This window comes from Platichthys flesus, chromosome 9, assembly GCF_949316205.1.
Source record: "Platichthys flesus chromosome 9, fPlaFle2.1, whole genome shotgun sequence".
NCBI classification, from domain to species: Eukaryota; Metazoa; Chordata; class Actinopteri; order Pleuronectiformes; family Pleuronectidae; genus Platichthys; species Platichthys flesus.
Window position 1 is genome coordinate 2,268,538 of NC_084953.1, and position 17,736 is coordinate 2,286,273.

The following is a 17,736-nucleotide window of genomic DNA, read 5'->3' on the forward strand; positions in this document are numbered from 1 at the left end:
GTACATTAAGTACATCTGTGTGTGTGTGTCTTATATACATAGATGTTTGTGGGAAGGCCTGTCACTTCTCTGTGTGTGTCTGTGCCTCTGCTCTCTGCAGGACTCCCGGGCTCAGGCTCCATACGAGAGCTGAGGATTCTGGTTACGCGTGGAGGACGGAGAGAAAAACAGAGCGGGAGAAGAAGGAGGAGAACATCTGCTTTCATCCTCAACCCAGCAGGGGAGAGTTAGGCCTGTCAGTCTGAGAGAGACAGCCAGCTGCTGCTGCTCTTACACACACACACACACACACACACACACACACACACACACACACACAGAGAGTAACACACAAAGTTTAAATAAAGATGTTAGAAGATTTTAATAAAGATATATTCTTAATAATAAGGCTATGAATAATAAATGCTTGTACTGCAAAGTAAAAATTGTGATGCATTTCAAAAGAAATGTCTAACATACATTTTTTTTTTAAGTATTTTTCCCCTCTCCTTTAAAAACAACAAAGTACACAAAGACAGTGTTGCTTCCAGGGTCATCACAGCTGAAGCTCTAACTTGTACATTAAGTCAGGGACAATAAACTGTTTGACTCTGTAATCCAACAAAACTCATTGTCAGGCAAACTGTAATATTATTATTCATCTTTATTTCCTATTATGAAAAAACAAATGAACACTCTAAAACTGTGATAAGTCAAATAAAAGGAACAAGATGTGATATAGAGATAAACACTTGTTTCCAAAGAAGATAAAGATAAAGAAGCAGAAGACGCTCGGTCAAACCTCTGCTGGGTCAGAAGTTGAAAACACTCATCTGTGAAACAGGAAACTGAGATAATATCTGAACAGTAAATAGTTCAGGAGTGATCTTTTCCATACGAGACACTCGTCTGAAATACAATTCGAGCTCTGCAACAAAGAACATTTAACCTCTTCTGTGTAACATTTCCATTTTAATGTCTGTTCCAATACCTGCTGTGCTGTTCTTCTGGGGGCTGCTGAGCCTAAACGATCAGAAACCCTGAGCCGGGTCGCAAGTAGTCAGATTAAGAAATGAAAACAGAGCTAACAGGATTCACGTGTTTAACACAGCATCTCCGAGTGAAAACCCCAGAGCAGAACCAGATAATGAAAACAAACGGCAGCAGAATGTGATTTGCTCACATTAGGTTCCAATGTCAACGCGCAAACTTAAGTGTATATGGAAAAGCTGTGGAATAACATACTTTTACATACTTTCAAAGTTCTGGCCTCCACATACAACTAGAGTTATTTTGCAGTGACCATTTGCAGGTGAAGGAATCATGTAGTCCCAAAACATGAATTAAAGGCCCTGCACTTATTATATATCAACTGTATCTACAGCCATCCGGGTACAAATAAGACGAGCAAATGGGAAATAATGAAAAGCCTGAGCAGAAGAACTCGTATGAATCACAACCATCACATGATTGCTGTTGACCAGTTGTATGAGAAAGTATCCTGTACTGAAAAGTGATTAACTTGGTAATTAAAAGCATAAATATATTCCTGATTTAAATGTATGGAAATAAAAAGCTCAAAATCTGATTTTAGCTGCTTTTTGTCGCAGGCTTTGTGATATTGATATAAATTTTTATCGTGATGAAACCTGTGATATACACCCGCACCCCCATTCAACACTGAAGAGCTCCAAGCCTCCAGGAACCTCTCAGCCTTTCTCTTTACCAGCTGCGTTCCAGCCGCCGGCAGCTTTGACCAGAATCTTTGTCCGAGAGCTGCACCGGACAAACTACAAACTGTAGAGAGAAACTGACAGAACCAAGAAGGACGACTCTCCCTGAACGTCGCCCCACAAAGGAGGACATCTCCTGGGTTTAAAGCTGCAGAGGTTCCTGCTGACTCTGGGTCTGAAGAGTCAGAGTTACACAATCTTCCTCTATCTTCTCATCAGGTCTAATTTATGTGGAGTGTGAAGATATTCCCCGTCCTGCTGCTCTGGACCTCCTCCACTGTCCCCCTGGTGCGATGCCACAGTAAACACTCACCCCCTGTTTGATGATTTAGGATTTGGACACATGGGGGCAACATGGGGCAGGAGAGACTCCCTGGAAATCTATTTTGAGTCTAGCACCCAATTCATTACTCTGATCGTTGTGTCTCACCTCCCACGAGTGTTGGTCCAAGTGCATCTCTCATCCGTCTGCTTACATGCGTCATACTATTATTAAAGACGGCCCAACAACGTCAACATGCTTTTCATTGGTTTCCTTTTTAATATGCACAAGACCCGAAAGTAATTATTGCTCCATTTGCCCATTTAAGGGAACTGCCTCTAAACAGTCTGAGCAAAAGGTTGAGGGGAATTTATTATAGGTATTATGAGGTTACATAAAATACCAAGAACTTAAATTAACCTTAAAATAAAAATAAAATCTTGATAAATATGTAATTCATGTAAATAAAAGAGATGATTTAAAAAAAATCTCATACATCAAACTTACTTTATTGCTCCATTAAAAGTAACACTTTATATGATTATTTTATTTTAGAAATTCTATGATAAGGCTATGATATGCAATATTTGCCAATTTTGGTTTATTTGCTTGGATGGAAAATGCAAATTTTTACTTAACATTAACTTGTTTAATCAAAGTAATCAAAGTATGGAGACTGATCATATAAAAAAGGTCTAGGTGTTTATTTGTGAAATTCTGGGCTCCTTAAGTGTGTGTGTGTGTGTGTGTGTGTGTGTGTGTGTGTGTGTGTGTGAGTCTGTGAGTGTTTGAGTGTGCATTTATTACTCTGAGCCACAGGGGGGCAAACCCCAGTTTATTGAGCTGTTGTTAAGACTCTGAGTCGAATTTCAACTGCAATTAACACCAGCAAACTAACAAACACACAAACAACACACACATGCACACACACACACACACACACCTGTTGTTGCGGACTCATCCTGCTTGAGCCAAATCAACATGACAGCAGCTTCTGTCAGTGCCTCTCTCACTAAATTATCAACACTCTGCCTCACTTACACACACACAGACACACACACACTTGAAACACAAAAAGCTCAAGGGATGACAAAATGATTGTGCCCGGGTGGGTGTCCTGATGCATCAGGGTTGAGAGGTCGGGGGGGCTTGGATGCAGTCGGGAGGCTCTGGTGATGAAACCTAATGCTCCCTCTCCTCTGCCCTATTAGATCCCAGTTTAGCTCTTTACCACTCCAGCTGTGTTTATTAAAACCTTACAGAGCAGGGAAAGGTATTTATCAGCTCCCTGAATCACTGCAGTAAAGGTCTGGACACCCACATAACACACACACACACACCATACACACACACACACACACACACACACACACACATGCAGCGAGGGGCCAGCAGCATCCACGACAGGAGAATGTCCATTGGGATCAGAGGGTGAATTGAAGGTTGTTGGATCTGTTCCTGCACTGATAATGACATCATATGTCACACGCTGCTTTTTAAGATCCTTAACTATTTTTAATATTTGGTGCAAGTGCAAAAACAATAACTCCAGACATGGACAGAACCGGGAAGACAAATAATCACTTGATCCAATTACTGAAGCCGTTAAGTTCATAAAAGGCAAAAGTAAAAGCTCCAGCGAGACAAAAACCTTAGATCAGATGTTTTCACATCTAAACCAGAGTAAGAGTGAATATTCACTGATGTAAATGATAATAATCATGATTCTCTCTTTGTCTACATGTGAATATAAACATGTTATATTTTGGCTTTGGATGGATGGTCTGATAAAAACAACACACGCTGAGATGTCACAGCAGATTCTGCAGAAAATAACATATTTCTACCTTCTTTGGATCGAACAATTCTTTATTTAATGGAAAAAATATTCAATATATTCATTTGAAATCTGAAAATAATTTGTAGTCATATCCCTGGTTGAACCTGTGTTTTAGAAACTGCAAATTACATGAGCTTGGCTTTGTGTCACTTACATAAAATGACCATTAGTGAATAAAAGCTGCTTAAAGGGTAGAAATATTCAAGTGTGTTACGTTTTCTCTCTTTTCATGTAAAAAACTTCAAGGCTCAAGGACCTGAACCGGCTCCAGACTGCACCGACGTCTCGTGTCTGAGCTCCAGTGTCCATCAAGTGGAACTCTGTGTCAGAATCTGTCTGAGATAATGAGGCCCCTGTTCCGTGCTGAGCGGGGCTGGACGAGCGCCTTGGCAAGAAGATCAACATGAAGACGTAAAGGTCCGACTTACTGTAACAGGTTCCTGAGCCTGTCACCTCCCGGGCCAAAAACACGTGATGAATGGCCCACCGCTCTCATCAATCATCTTTGATTGGCCCTGATCTGCGCTGTGATTGGCTAATTAGCCTCATCTGTAACAATTACTGCATGGAGAGGCAGCTGCGACACAAAAAAGGGGGATAAGAAAAATAAAGGTGGTGAAAAATGACACCATCTGGGCCGTCATGTCACCGCGCTGCCGCCACACAATGCCAGGAATCAGACAGCTACCGCCACACACACACACAGACACACACACACACACACACAGTGCAAGGAAACACCTTCCAGAGAACAGAATTTCACAGGTAATTATATTTTGAAAATAAATATGTGAATAAGACAAGAGCAGAGAAGGGGGGGGGGGGGGGGGCTGACAGCGGGTCAGCCACGTCTCATCTGGCAACAGTTTCTGGTCCGTTACAGCAACGCAAACTCAGGTCAGGGGGGAAATTATAAGAGCCGGTAATGGGATGTCATAGAAAAAGAAATCTGGTAACTGGGTGGTAACTGCTCACCGGACAAGTGCCGGACAAGAGGGAGGAGTAGTGGGTGGAGCCGCGACGTAGTGACGCAACTTCTCAGGAGTGCAAAACACTAAATAGTGAAAAGTTAAAAGGCGGGGGGGACGGGGACGTGAGCAATAAAAAAAAACACAAGGCGGGAGAGGAAGCAGACAAGAGCAATGGAGGGAAGAGAAAAGGCCACAAGCGCCAGGCCGGCGGGTCCGGCTCCTTCCCAGCCAACTCTCCTCTCCACACAGGAAATGGTTCTCTACAGCCAGAGGGGGAGGAGGTGGAGGGGGCTGCTAACAGCTGTACCCACGGCCTGGCCCAGCATGGGGGCTGAGAGGAGAGGAAGGAGCAGGGCGAAGGGCAACACTTGGTAAAGATGGCCGACTCCCTCATCTTCATCTCCTCAGACTCTTTCTGTGTGATCGCTGTGGATTTCTTTTCTCCTCGGCTTGCTCGTATTCAGAAATTAGCTCTGTATCGTCAAATCCCAGTAAATCCAGTCGAAAGAGCTCCAGTCAAATGTTTCAAACACAGTCCAAACCTTTCCCCCTTTGAGGAGCATACCATCAGGAGGATTTAAATCATTCTATCCACGGATTCTATACCTAAGCGTCCTGCTTGTATCCCATAATACTATAATAGTAATAATAAAGGGCTCCATTGAGAGAAGCCGGGCCGCCCCAGGTCTGCCTGCCGGCCGGGGACAGACACCCGACACCCGGCTGAGACGATGCCCAGTCAGCCGCACGCTTTCAGACGTCGTTAGAGCAGACACACAGCACGCCCCTCCTGCCACCCGCAATCCATCCACAGCCAATTACAAGCAATTTCCCTGTCCTGGGTGGGGTGAGGAGAAGAAGAGCGAGGGGGGGAGGCGAAGCAGTTGTCAGGCTGAAGCAGACACACATGGTTCTCTTTACAAATCGCCCGTTGTTTGGCTCTGCCATGGCAACGCGCCGCTGACACCGGCTGGAGGGATGTTTGGAAGCGAGACCCGGAGCGAGGCCGAGGGCCGGGGGGGCCGGGGGGGTGGTGACAGTCTCCGGCTTTGATGCCCCGGCAGGGTGGGGTGAACTTTCAGCAGGAGAGATGGTTCACTTATGCATGATGTGCAAACGTCCTACAAACACACGTCTGTTTGCCTGCTCCTTCATCTACCCCCCCCCCCCCCCCCTTCCACCTCAGTTCCCCTCAGAACCGGGGGCTTCTGTTTGCCTTCCCTGAAATCCGCCTTTCCGAAACTGGAGACGCGCGGCGAGGAGGTGCCTGATTCACCAGAACTGGAATGTCGGCCGTTCCCACAGGAAACCTGGAGCGTCTCAAACTGGGGTGTCCTGGACAGGCAAGTGCACGCAAGAGCACGCACACACACAGACACACAGACACACAGACACACAGACACACACACACACACACACACACACACACACACACACACACACACACACACACACACACACACACACACACACACACACACACACACACACACACACACACACACACACACACACACACACACACACACACACACACACACACACACACACACACACACGCACAGACACACACACGCAGCAACGAAGGGTTGCATGTACCCACGAGAACACAAGTGGTCAGTGAGACGGACCAAACCAAACAGGATGAAGACAAACACTGGATGTGACCCAAATACTTGTAATGGTGTCAAGGATAAGATTCACTCATCCTGTGGTACAGTGAAGTGGGAAAGACCTGAATGATACTGAAATAATTACAATGATTTCAATTCCCAATATTCTGATATTCTGCGAATTTGACAACCGGACCGTTTGAACCAAACCAAACAGGAAGTGACCTAAAAGAACTCTGCCTTGTTTCTGTACATTCATGAAATAGATAAATACTGTTTTCAGATACGAGGTATTCAGACAAGATGTCTGGAAAATTGGGTCTGAACATCCGTGTGAAGAACTGCAGGAGCATCGACATTAAGCATCGACCCTTCTCACCAAAGCTCTCAAACCTTGTCGTCTTTCCAAGTTGACATCTGACGTCTCTGCTGTTTTCTCACGTTGGTTCACACAAAACAACTTCTGAACATTTTGGGACGGCAAGAAAAGTAGACTCTGGCTTTTGTGCTTCTTGAAAATTGTCCATACCTCCGTGTATTGTGTGAAAGCAGCTTCAGTAACAAGATGTCAGCTGTTCACTTCAGTTGAAGGACTCGGAGGACTTTTCATTGGCCCTCACATCTTTTCAGATGTTTGAACGACGGTGAAATGAATTTACACAAAAGAATCCTTTTTTCAAATGTGACTCTACTTTACTGTTCGCAACTGATGTCAGACTTCTTCCCACAGGAGTCAACATTTATTCACTGTGGTCACAGATATGATTGAGCCAAAGAATCAGTGGATGACGCTTCACTGACCCGTCCACGCCTCAACAGCGTGAGCCACCTCCTCACCGCCTCCCTGCTCTGACGCAGTGACCCCACACTGCGGTCCGGCTCTTCCACTGGGCTTCCCCACCGTAACCTCCTCACCTCGACTCCCATCTCAAAGAGCCCCCCCCCATCACCTCCTCATAATAACACGGCTCGCTGCGAGGGGTCTGCTGTCAGACATGGCAACCCGTCGAGTCTTTCATCTCCGAGAGCCACATGCACATGTTCCAACCTTAACCTATCACACAATTTGACACACACACACACATACACGTAGGAATGTGTGCTTCCTGACACACACATGCTTTGGGGGGTGCACACATTCAGAACTCTGATCTGCGTCTGCTCCTGGACGAGGTGACCCCACTGTTTGTTTCATCTCCCCACTCCTCCCTCCGCTGGCTGCTGGCACCATCACGAGAACATAAACATCGTATTTCTGTCATCGTCCCCAGGACGTGGCGTTCCCTTCATAGCTCTCTTTTTTTTCCTGCAGGCGTTCAGGGAATGGCGATGGGGGCCTGAAGGGATCTGGGACATGGGTGAGTTGTGGGAAACCAGAGTGCAGTTTGTGGCCTCACAGCATGAGGCCCTCTCTCTCTCCTCCCGCTCCCTCTCTCCTTCTCTATCTCTGTTTCTCTTTTGGCAGAGAATCATAGGAGGCTTCATGCAGATCGCATATTACGGCCTCAAATGATCTGGGAAAACACGCCGTCGATGCCGTGTGCACATCTGAACCCTGTTCAACTCTGAGGCTGTGCACGCAGTTTGTGTGTGTGTCTCCGGACTTGTGTGTGTCTTACCTCCACGTAGTCGATGGCGTGGCCCCAGTCCCTCTTGGAGTCCAGGTTGCCCAGGCTGACGAACTCCTGTAAGCCCAGGTGAATCTTCGCCACAGAGCGGGTGATCTTACGAGTCACAAAGTTCCCACCTAAAACACAAAGATTGAAAATGATTAGTTGGTGTGTTGTGAAATCTGATTTGAATTACAGTTTACACAGAATATAAATATCTGAGGTTCAGCGTGGTACAACACACAGAAACAAGTGCAGATACACAAATTGAGACCTTATTGTTGAAAATTGAGATCAGAGATCCCTACCATACTTCCATATAACACTCCATCATCACCCCCCCCCAAACAGACACACACAGAAAGCCTTCCAAGCCTCTGCTGCTGCTCCAAACCCTCTTTAGCCAAAGCAAAAACTCAAGTGAAAAGCCACCCTGAGTTATATCAATTCTTCAACCACCTCACATTACAGGCTCCAGATCTTTTTAGGTTCCCTCTCTCTCATTTTATTCCTTTTAATTCAATGATTCGGTGTCGACTCTGGGCCAGAAGCCAAAGCAAATCCCGGAGCATCAGTCTGTCAACACACGCACAAAAAATCCAACAGGGAAGTTCCACAGAAAAGTGACAACTGAACAGGACCACCCTGACTCTGCTGCTGCGTGGTCCAGTCCAGAATCACCACCGTGCACCGACAGCAGGTTCATCTGCCAGATCTCCCAGCGGTGCTCCTCGCCCCGAGCAGACACATGTGGTGATATTATCTGAGGGAAAACAAATTAGCTCCTAACGACTCTCTCTATGGCACTAGAGGCGGTTGGGGGTGTTTCTGGCGGGACATTGGTGGCTGGTGTCATGTTCTCTCTTCCCTGCTGCAGGAGGAAAGATGCCGTTTGCCTGGGAATAAATGCTCCAACCCAAACACAGCATTATACTTATGGAAATCAACACTAAATATTAAGGTGTCAGGACTAATAACGCCACCTACTTGTTTGAAATGGCTTGAGGGTTTTTACTCTGGATCTTCTGTCTTCTGTTGAAATGCCAAAATGGCAGTTATATGAAAATGTATTTTCAAAGGAAAGCTTGAAGCTTGCATCAAAGTATAAACTATTTTTAGCTGACACAACATCCCCACTTTGCATAAATCTCCCACAGCCTCGCCTGAACCTCTTCAGAGCTCCTCCGTGCTGCCTTTTGAACTCATGGGGCTTCTGGATGAATGTGGCCTTTTAGCTCTGCGCCCATCCCCGGCCGTAATAGCGCGGCTCTGTCTCGACACTGTATCCCTGTTGCCCTGACATGGAGCAGAGCCTCGGTTCAGACACAGGAAAATCCCATGAACCCAATCACGCGAATGCACCAAAGTTGTAGTAATTATTTCATAGAAAAGCGACAGCCCTGGGCAGCCTGAGTAGAAACAGACCGGAGAAGGGTAGACACGCTTATTGAGAAAATACAGCGTGTTGTGTGTTGGTGGCCGGGCACATGGCCCCCGTGTCAACACTGCTCTGTCGCCATGTTTGTGCTGGAGTTAAATATAGTTTAAAGAAGGAGCTGTGCAGTCTTCAGACCTTAAAGTCCCTCATGGGTTTCTTTAAATCCATATTATTGACATGTTTAATAGGAAATAGCGTCTGTCTACCGAGCGTGGATAAATTGTGGATGGAAACCCCCTCTGATGTCAGACCTGTCCTGACTTTGCATGATCACCTCATCTGGCCCCGGGGCCGTTCTCCAACCTGGCAGGTCATCTGTCCTGGCAGGTACCATCACTCCTGCTCACTGTAGTCAAATGTTAACCTGCAGTTATTCATCTGCCACTGATGCATGTGAGATTGTCAGCTTTGCTCTCACACACATCAGTTAGACGGGCTCTTATCTCCTCGCTGGTTACAGAGCTGCACACGCCTGAGCATACAAACGCTCCTGTGACATCCCTCAGGACAGAATCATTAAGCAATTAATCATTGGAAAGAGACTCAATCAGCAACATCTCTAAAGGGGAACTCCACCAATTTCACACATGAGGATCACGTCAGAGATCGTATATGAAGACGGAGGACACGTCTCCACTTGCTAGTCAAATATCCTGGATACGCTCGCTGCTCTGATGATGTCATTCGGACCCAGAGTTTGCACAGATGTCAGTAAATAGATGGATGGGTTCTTCTTTGGAAATCAAGAGGACAAGTTTTGCATCTTCCCTTCTCTTATGCTTCTGTTTTATATAACTTTAAACGGACTATGTTTGACAAACTGTTAATATGACGTATCAAAGAATCTCTGGAAAGTTGTATGAACACTATTTTTTATTTTTCAAGACTGAACAATTAATCAAAAATAATTGACAGAAGGTCCGTTGGCTGCAGCTGCCGTTATATTGTACATTCGGACCTGGTGGGGTGAGGCAATGTAACAAGGCCTCAGATTGGTAACTACGGTACTTGGACGGCAGGAGTTTGATCCGATCCAGCATCCAAGGGAAACTCAAGTTTGCAGGTTAAACACAGGTTGTCTAAACTCTGCAGAGCCGAGTTGGCTCTTAAAGAGGTGGCAGAGGGATACAGCATAGCACAGTACCCCCCCAATCAGTAATAAAGTCTATTATTTCCCCCCAAGCACACCTGTAGTCTCCTTGTAAAGCTCACACCTCTGTTTGCAGTGGCTCTGCTCCCTGCCTCCTCTAATTGGTGCGGTGTGGACCAGGACATGGGCCTAATGGACCGGCCTGCCCGGCTGTGGACAAAGCCTACACTGTTACTGGCCAGGGTGTTAATGTGTTTCCTTTACTGGCAGCGGCACCGCAGGACAACCAGGAGGAGGGGGTGGAGGCCGTGGCGCGGAGCCAGGGGGGCTGACAGAAGGTTTCGAACCCAAGCGGGCCAGAGGTGGACGTTTAACCTTGCCCACACGGCGGAAAGTCTAATAAAACCACGGGCCGTGAAAACTGAGCAGGCAGCAAAAGCCTTGCCAGAAACTGACACTCTCTCTCTCTCTCTCTCTCACTCCCTCTCTCTCACTCCCTCTCTTTCTTATTCTTCCTTAACCAACTCTTTTCTGTTTTTTTTTCCATCATTCCTTTTCATTTTTCTGGCCGGAGAAGCAACAGGAAAAACGTAACACCGGCTTCGTTGGCACAGCTGGACCGAGCTATGGGGAGAGAAAGAAGGAGGAGCAGGCTGAGGGGGAAAAGTGCAGAGATGTCTCCCATCGAGACCCAGACCCATGTGGGCCCAGACAAGATGGGGACGGGAGCTGCTGGCTGGGGGCTCGGGTCTGGGGGAGTCAGGGAGGGGACTGTGGGTTTGAGGGGGATTTTTGGCTCGACCGGCCCCGGTTACTAAATGGATCCTGTTGTTCGAGCCACGTGGCCAAAGACCGGTGACTTATGAAGTCTGTCTTCAAACTGTGTGACGGCCCAGCCCCTACACATTCAGACCTCAAGATGTCTGGCTCACACTCATATTACTGTCTGTGTGTATATATGGGCATTTACTGATTGAGACTCGACCGCAGTGTGATTTATTCTAGTCACTCTTCTCTAACATTTATTTTGAAGACAAAATGTGCGGTCATGGCTTCTGCCGAACGGTGCGTCAGCTCTGGAAAAACTTAAAAAGTGAGTAAGTTCAAGTCCTGAATGATGTCGAGCGTTTATCAAAAGGATCTTTAGTGTAACGTTTGCAAATGTAGAACATCCACTTCCTTCCCAGGCCAGGTCTCCTCTTCCAGCTTCCGACTTGCCGTATGTTTTTCATCACAACCTAGGTCTGTTCCAGGGTGACTTGCAGGATGTTGCTAAATTGTATTTTTTCTTCATAAGGAGTTTGGAATGACTTGCTCACCCAGACGGCTCCAGAAATAGGACATCGTCTGGTTACTTAAAGATTGATTCACATATTCTCTAAATATTTGACAGTTTCTGTGGCGAGCTGTAACTGTCCACATTTTCTAGGTGGTGAATAAAAACTAGTGTAATTCTTGGATTGGCATAGGGTAGTCCTAGACACACTGACGTTACCCCAACGCAGAGTTTACACACCTGTTTTGGAATTCAACCAGAACTGCAAATCCCATAATCCCACTCTGTCGATGAGCGATGGCCCAAGGGAGTAAAAATGCTTTGTGGCAGAGCTGAAGTGAAAAATGCAACTCTTTAATTTCCACCTCCACTCCCACATGTTAGAGGATTTCACTCTGTGGACCTGTTTACGTCAACATCACCGTGAACTCATCTCATACCCATCTTCTTTATCTGAGCTGAGTTATGAGCAAAAATACCTGATTTGCAGGAGTGAGGAATTCTGCAGGAGGAATCTTCCCCGGGTCAGGGGTCGGCCAAGCTCCACCCAGGCCAAAGACCTGTCAGTATCTGCCATCACTGCTATTGCACAATTCACATTCTGATTGATCTCTGGAGCCTTGACGGGGGGAGAATAACTGCGTAATATCCAAGATAGGTCATGCGCTCAGCCGCTCTGCCAACACAGCGTCTATTCACACCTGACAGGCTGCCGTGCTCACTCTGGACTGACTCAACTGACGGAGCGGGCACAGACAGAGAGACATGTGATGCGAAGACGCTCTGGAATGGAGCTGGAGGGTTGCAGAGACAAAGACAGGCGAAAGTCACCTTGTGGTGATTGGGTGTGATGCAACGAGATGGATCCACGGCACGGGGGTTTGAGAAAGGTGTGGGGAAAGAAAGGGAGGGTGTGGAGAAGAGAGGGGGAGTAGATGATAGATGTTTTTCTTGAGCCTGATCACGGACGGCACCACCTCCACGTTGCAGAAGCGAGAGGGAACAAGACAAAGTGTTTTCAATCTGGCACCAAAACGTAATCGTGTCTGGCAGCGTCCCGGAGCTCGATTTAATCAAAACACCACAGTGCAACATTTGGGGGTTCAGGTTGTCCTCGTGCACGGATCCACCGACAGAGCCTGGCAAAGGTTGAGAGGCGACACGGTGCCCTCAACTCCAGGTTCAATTATCGCAAAGCGAGCACTCAGTCAACAGGACTCCTCGTCGCCATAGTGTTCAGGCACAACAAACACGGAATCGAGGAGTGAAGGTAGAAACCTCAAGGACCACGTGACCTGCCTGACGCCAACCCAAGCAGAGACAGTGAGGAGCACCTTTGTGGCAACGTGACACAAGGAGGTGCAAGGCAAGGGGGGGGGGAACTCTGTCATCAGCTCTGCTCGGAGGCGTCAGACTCCATTTCAACTCAGCCATTACTGAAAAAAAAGCTAAAAGAAAAAGGGCTGGCTCCGTGCTGAGCTCCATCTTACCAGATACGACCAAATCTCCGTGACGCCCCCCCGACCGAGTCGTTCCCATCGGAAGATCTCCTTTGAAAATAACCTCTCCAATAAACGGACAACATATCCTCTTACAAGTCTATCATAGGATCTGACCTTTTGGACTCAACCACAACGAAAGCAGAAGGTTTAAGCCGAGGCGTGTAGAGGCAGAGTGTCTGCATGTGTGTGTGTGTGTGTGTGTGTGACTCTGACACTGCTGTTGTAACTTCCCCACTGCTAACGGGTCTTCTCTCCTAACATAACAGTATATTATCCTATACGGCCAAGCGTGAACCACAGAGCTCTCCGGGTGGAGAGATGGATGGGACTTCCCCAAATAAACCAGAGGATTAGCCTACAACTGGAGCTGGTCAGTAGCAGCAACAGTGGACACACACAGACACACACACACAACATATTACCCTGATGATTTACAGCCCAGCCTTACATCAACACGCTGCTAATAACTAGAAATTAAACTGGGGTTTCGTCTTTTATTGATAAAAATCTGATTTATGGGGACTTTGAGGTGCCGTGTGTTTGTTGAATATGGCGACCAAATAAACACAAGAACCCGTTATTTGAACAGATCTCTCTGCTGATCGCTCTCGCCAAGAGACTGTGGAGCACCGTCTCATGTATCACAGCAATATGGAGTCTGTTTAGCAGCCCTGCTAGCACTAATCCCCCTGATCGGAGTCAGTGTGAGGGCTGTTTGTTATGGCTAACTACTAAGCTAACTGGAAACGGAGCTAGCTGCGGTGTGAACCGGCCGGCAGATGCAGCCCACTGTTTGCTTTGCTTCACGCTGGATTTCCACCGGGTTATTTTTCCTTCACGACCGTCCAATTCCGACCTTTTGCCGCCGAACAATGGGGATCGGCTGTTTATTGGTCCAACAGTCAGGTGTTTGTGGGAAGGGTAAGAGAAACCAGAAGCACATTCCTGCAGGGATTAAGTCACCCTGGGCACAGTAAGAGACAGAGCTCCTTGTTCACAGGGACAGTGAGCCAGCAGTCACCATATGGTCGTACGTGATGTGACACACCACGCCACACTGCCACCGGGAAGACGATTGGTCCGTGGTGGGATACCACGAGGCCACGAGCGAGTCAGAGTGAGCTTGTTATTAAAGGGAAAAACGTCCTCATGAGAGCAAACATGCATTTGTTTGTCAAACACAGAAGCACACATCCACTGGCATTCGGGAAGTATGACCTCACAGCCTTCACCTCGTGAGGGAGGGTGATGTCAGTGCAAGTGGAACTGACATCAGACTTCCTCGCCCATTAGAAAGCAATAATCCAGAGGTAGGTGTTGGGAGAGAGGGGGGGGGGCAGGGATGGTAGCACACAGGTGATGAAACGGTGCGTCAGGGGAACACGGTTCAGAGAAGTTCAGGGTGTGGTCGAGAATCGTCCTCCTTCCATCTCTGATGAGTTTCACCTGCTGCTTCGGTGAGGTCATAGTTTTGGTGCATGATCTGATGAAATCACTCTGGAATTAATTATTGTGACAGCAAGTAGCACAAAAAAAGTTGATCCCCCTGCTTGACTTGCTGAGTTGTGATGGCGAATCTCAGAGTCACTGGGTGTTGTGGGTCAGATTTGGTTCTGATCTGGGGCTTTTATTGGCGAGGTTGTGTGTGTTGTGTGAACTAGCCTACTGTGAACAGTTTTAATCTTCATCATTATGAATCATGAGGTAACATTACTCTATTCCCCCCTGTTCCACCTTGTAGCACATACTGTCACTTCAAATTGATTTAGCTCATATATATATATATATATAAATATATATATATATATAAAGATTTTTTTATGCATGTGCTGGTAAGTTTTCTCACGCTTCAATTTGCAGATTTATGTGATTGTAAAACATATTCAGGTGCTAGAATGAGTATTTAGCAACCAGCAGATCTATTTATCATGCGACGTGATGAAATGTTCGTAAGCACCATGTTGAGTCAGTGTTCTCTCTGCACAGTGACACGTATGAGCAGATATGTATTTCGGACCATGTGATTTACAGTACGACCTTACACTGCTACAATAAAAAAAAAAAAAAAAAAGTGCCATGGGAGAGTGCTGCAGCACAAAGAACCTCCGGCGTTGGACGATCCCTCGGGGGACGGAGTGCACGGCCAAACGCCCCCTCAGTGTGGCAGCGATAGGGTCACGACAGGCCTCAGAGGCCCGGGTAAACACGGGCCCGTCCAGCCAACACAAGCGCCACACTGGGTTGTGCAAGGCAGCCGTGGGACATCTGGCCACATCACAGCACAGCGTTCCTGCTTTATGAGCAACAACAGCCGTAACTCTGAGAATAGAAGTGGCAGGACTAAACCCCATGGCCTGCTGGAGAAATGCTGACTGTGGAGGAAAGCGGAGGGAAGAAATGAAATGAAGCACGAGGGAGGAAGAAAGGGAAAGAGTGTGTGCGTGTGCATGCAAGTGTGGCAAGAAGGAAAAGATGGAGGACGAGTCAGAGAGGAAGATGAGGAAGAGCTGAGCGAGGACCAGAAGGCTGAGGACGTGTTATCAGGAGAGCTGCGAGCTTTGACCTTATAAGGTCTTTGTGTGAACATGAGGGAAAAAGGACAAGAGCATCTCTGACTTCAATCAGCCCCGTCAGGTCTGATTCATGGACCAATTACAAAGTCTACAAAATATATAAATTCAACTGTTCAAACAAGATCAGTTCAGAGAGGCAGCGAATCAGGAACCAGAGAAAGTTTCTCATTTCTGCCATTGAACCCATCATTATAACTGTTGTAGATTAATTTCTGTTGATTGATAAATAGTTTCAGACATTCATCACTCCTCCTGTCACTCACCTCGTTCTTTCTCCTCGTTCTCAGCTCGACTGTTTCTACTAATTCTCATCGGTGACCACTTCGTCTACGCTGAACTGGCTGTAAACCAAACCAGTTCCCACACCTATCTAACCCATTAGGGTTTACTGGCTGACCCCTGACCTCCGGCTGGGGTCGTGGCCAGGGCCTTCATCAGGGGATAAATCATAAACACCTGAGCGGCTGACCTGGGTGCAGCGTCGGGGCTGCCGTCATGTGGTATTCATTTTGGATCGCGGTGGCGTGTAAATCGGGTTAAACCAGCGCCTGTGACCCTCGGGGCTCAGAGCACATATTAAAAATGCGACCACAGCCCACTCACTATGTGTCTTTATATGTGTGAGTGTGTGTGTGTTAGTGTGTGTCGAGTGGTCATGAAAACCTGGCTCCACCGGTGAATGAATGACTTTATATAGAGCATGTAATTGAATACACAATCCAACAATGGTTTACCTTCTGCTCTATTGTGGGTTTGGCCTGTTGACTCATGACACAAGGCTAATTGGTGACGAATGCAGTCTTAACTTATAGCCTTATATGTTTGGGTTGAGCAGGACTTTGCTTTGCCTGCATTTAAAGTTTGTGTCTGGAAATTTGCTCGAGTGAGTTGTGACATAAGATATGACAGTTAATTTATTTAAATCTGCCAGAGCTTTCATTTTGCCTGGTTCTTTTATAGTTAAACTTCTGTTCATTTTATACTTTTAAAGCATATGCTCTGTGGTAACTTCTTTAAATATAAACTTGACTTAATTATATTCAAAATAATCAGTCAGCGCATGTCAGGACCACCTCTACTCACCTGGTGATGCTTTCCTACTGAAATTCACAGTTTACCTACTGTATATAATACATTTAGATATAAATCCTTCTAAAACAATAACCCCTAATGTTCCAAATAAAGAATTTCAAAACTCTACCTCATCATTATAAGCGAAAGATCGGGAGGGAGTTATTCAGGTCGAACATATAAACGTATTAGAGGCAGCAGAATGCACGTTGTGCTGCACGCTCACCTCTCCTCGGGCTCTCGTGGTTGAACAGGATCCCGTTGACGGCGAACATGTTGTAGGCCTCACGGAAGTTCACCACGATCCAGTAGGCGTACAGCTTGGCAGCACCTGTGATGAGATGGAGGAGGAGAGGAACAGAGGAACACAAACACTTATTTAAACTGTTTTATTTGCAAAAAGGCAACAGTGGCTTTTAACAGGGCTCACGTATTTCTATTCATCTTATTGAGGTAACGTTGTGAGCAGAAGCAGAATGCACAGAGATCATTGGAGGGTAAACGAGTCTGTCTTGAAACTGTACTAAAGGGTCATGGTAGAGCGCAGCGGTACCGCGGATCATATTTCACCATCGGGAACGAAAACCTCAGACTCCTGCTGATTGACCGAAAGCAGGCTCCTACAAAAAGTTCAGCTCCCTCACTATCTTCACCCTCCTCCTCCTCCCTCCTCCGTCCTCCGGCGATGAGGGAGAATACCGGAGCCAGAGAAAGGAGGCGCCCATAGATTAAGCCGTGGGTCAGGACGTGCGCTGGAGGTGAAGGGAGGCCGCCCTGC

The 17,736-nt window shown here is 46.8% G+C and overlaps 1 protein-coding gene across 1 annotated transcript in view; it reads right to left on the reverse strand.

Annotated features, from left to right (window-relative positions):
• gmds (GDP-mannose 4,6-dehydratase) overlaps positions 1–17,736 on the reverse strand; it is a 131,646-nt gene that overhangs the window by 74,247 nt on the left and 39,663 nt on the right. The window contains exons 6-7 of the mRNA XM_062395820.1: positions 17,185–17,289; positions 8,018–8,145 (exon numbers count right to left, since the gene is read on the reverse strand). Coding sequence (XP_062251804.1) covers positions 8,018–8,145; positions 17,185–17,289 — 233 coding nt within the window. The remainder of the gene's footprint in view (positions 1–8,017; positions 8,146–17,184; positions 17,290–17,736) is intronic.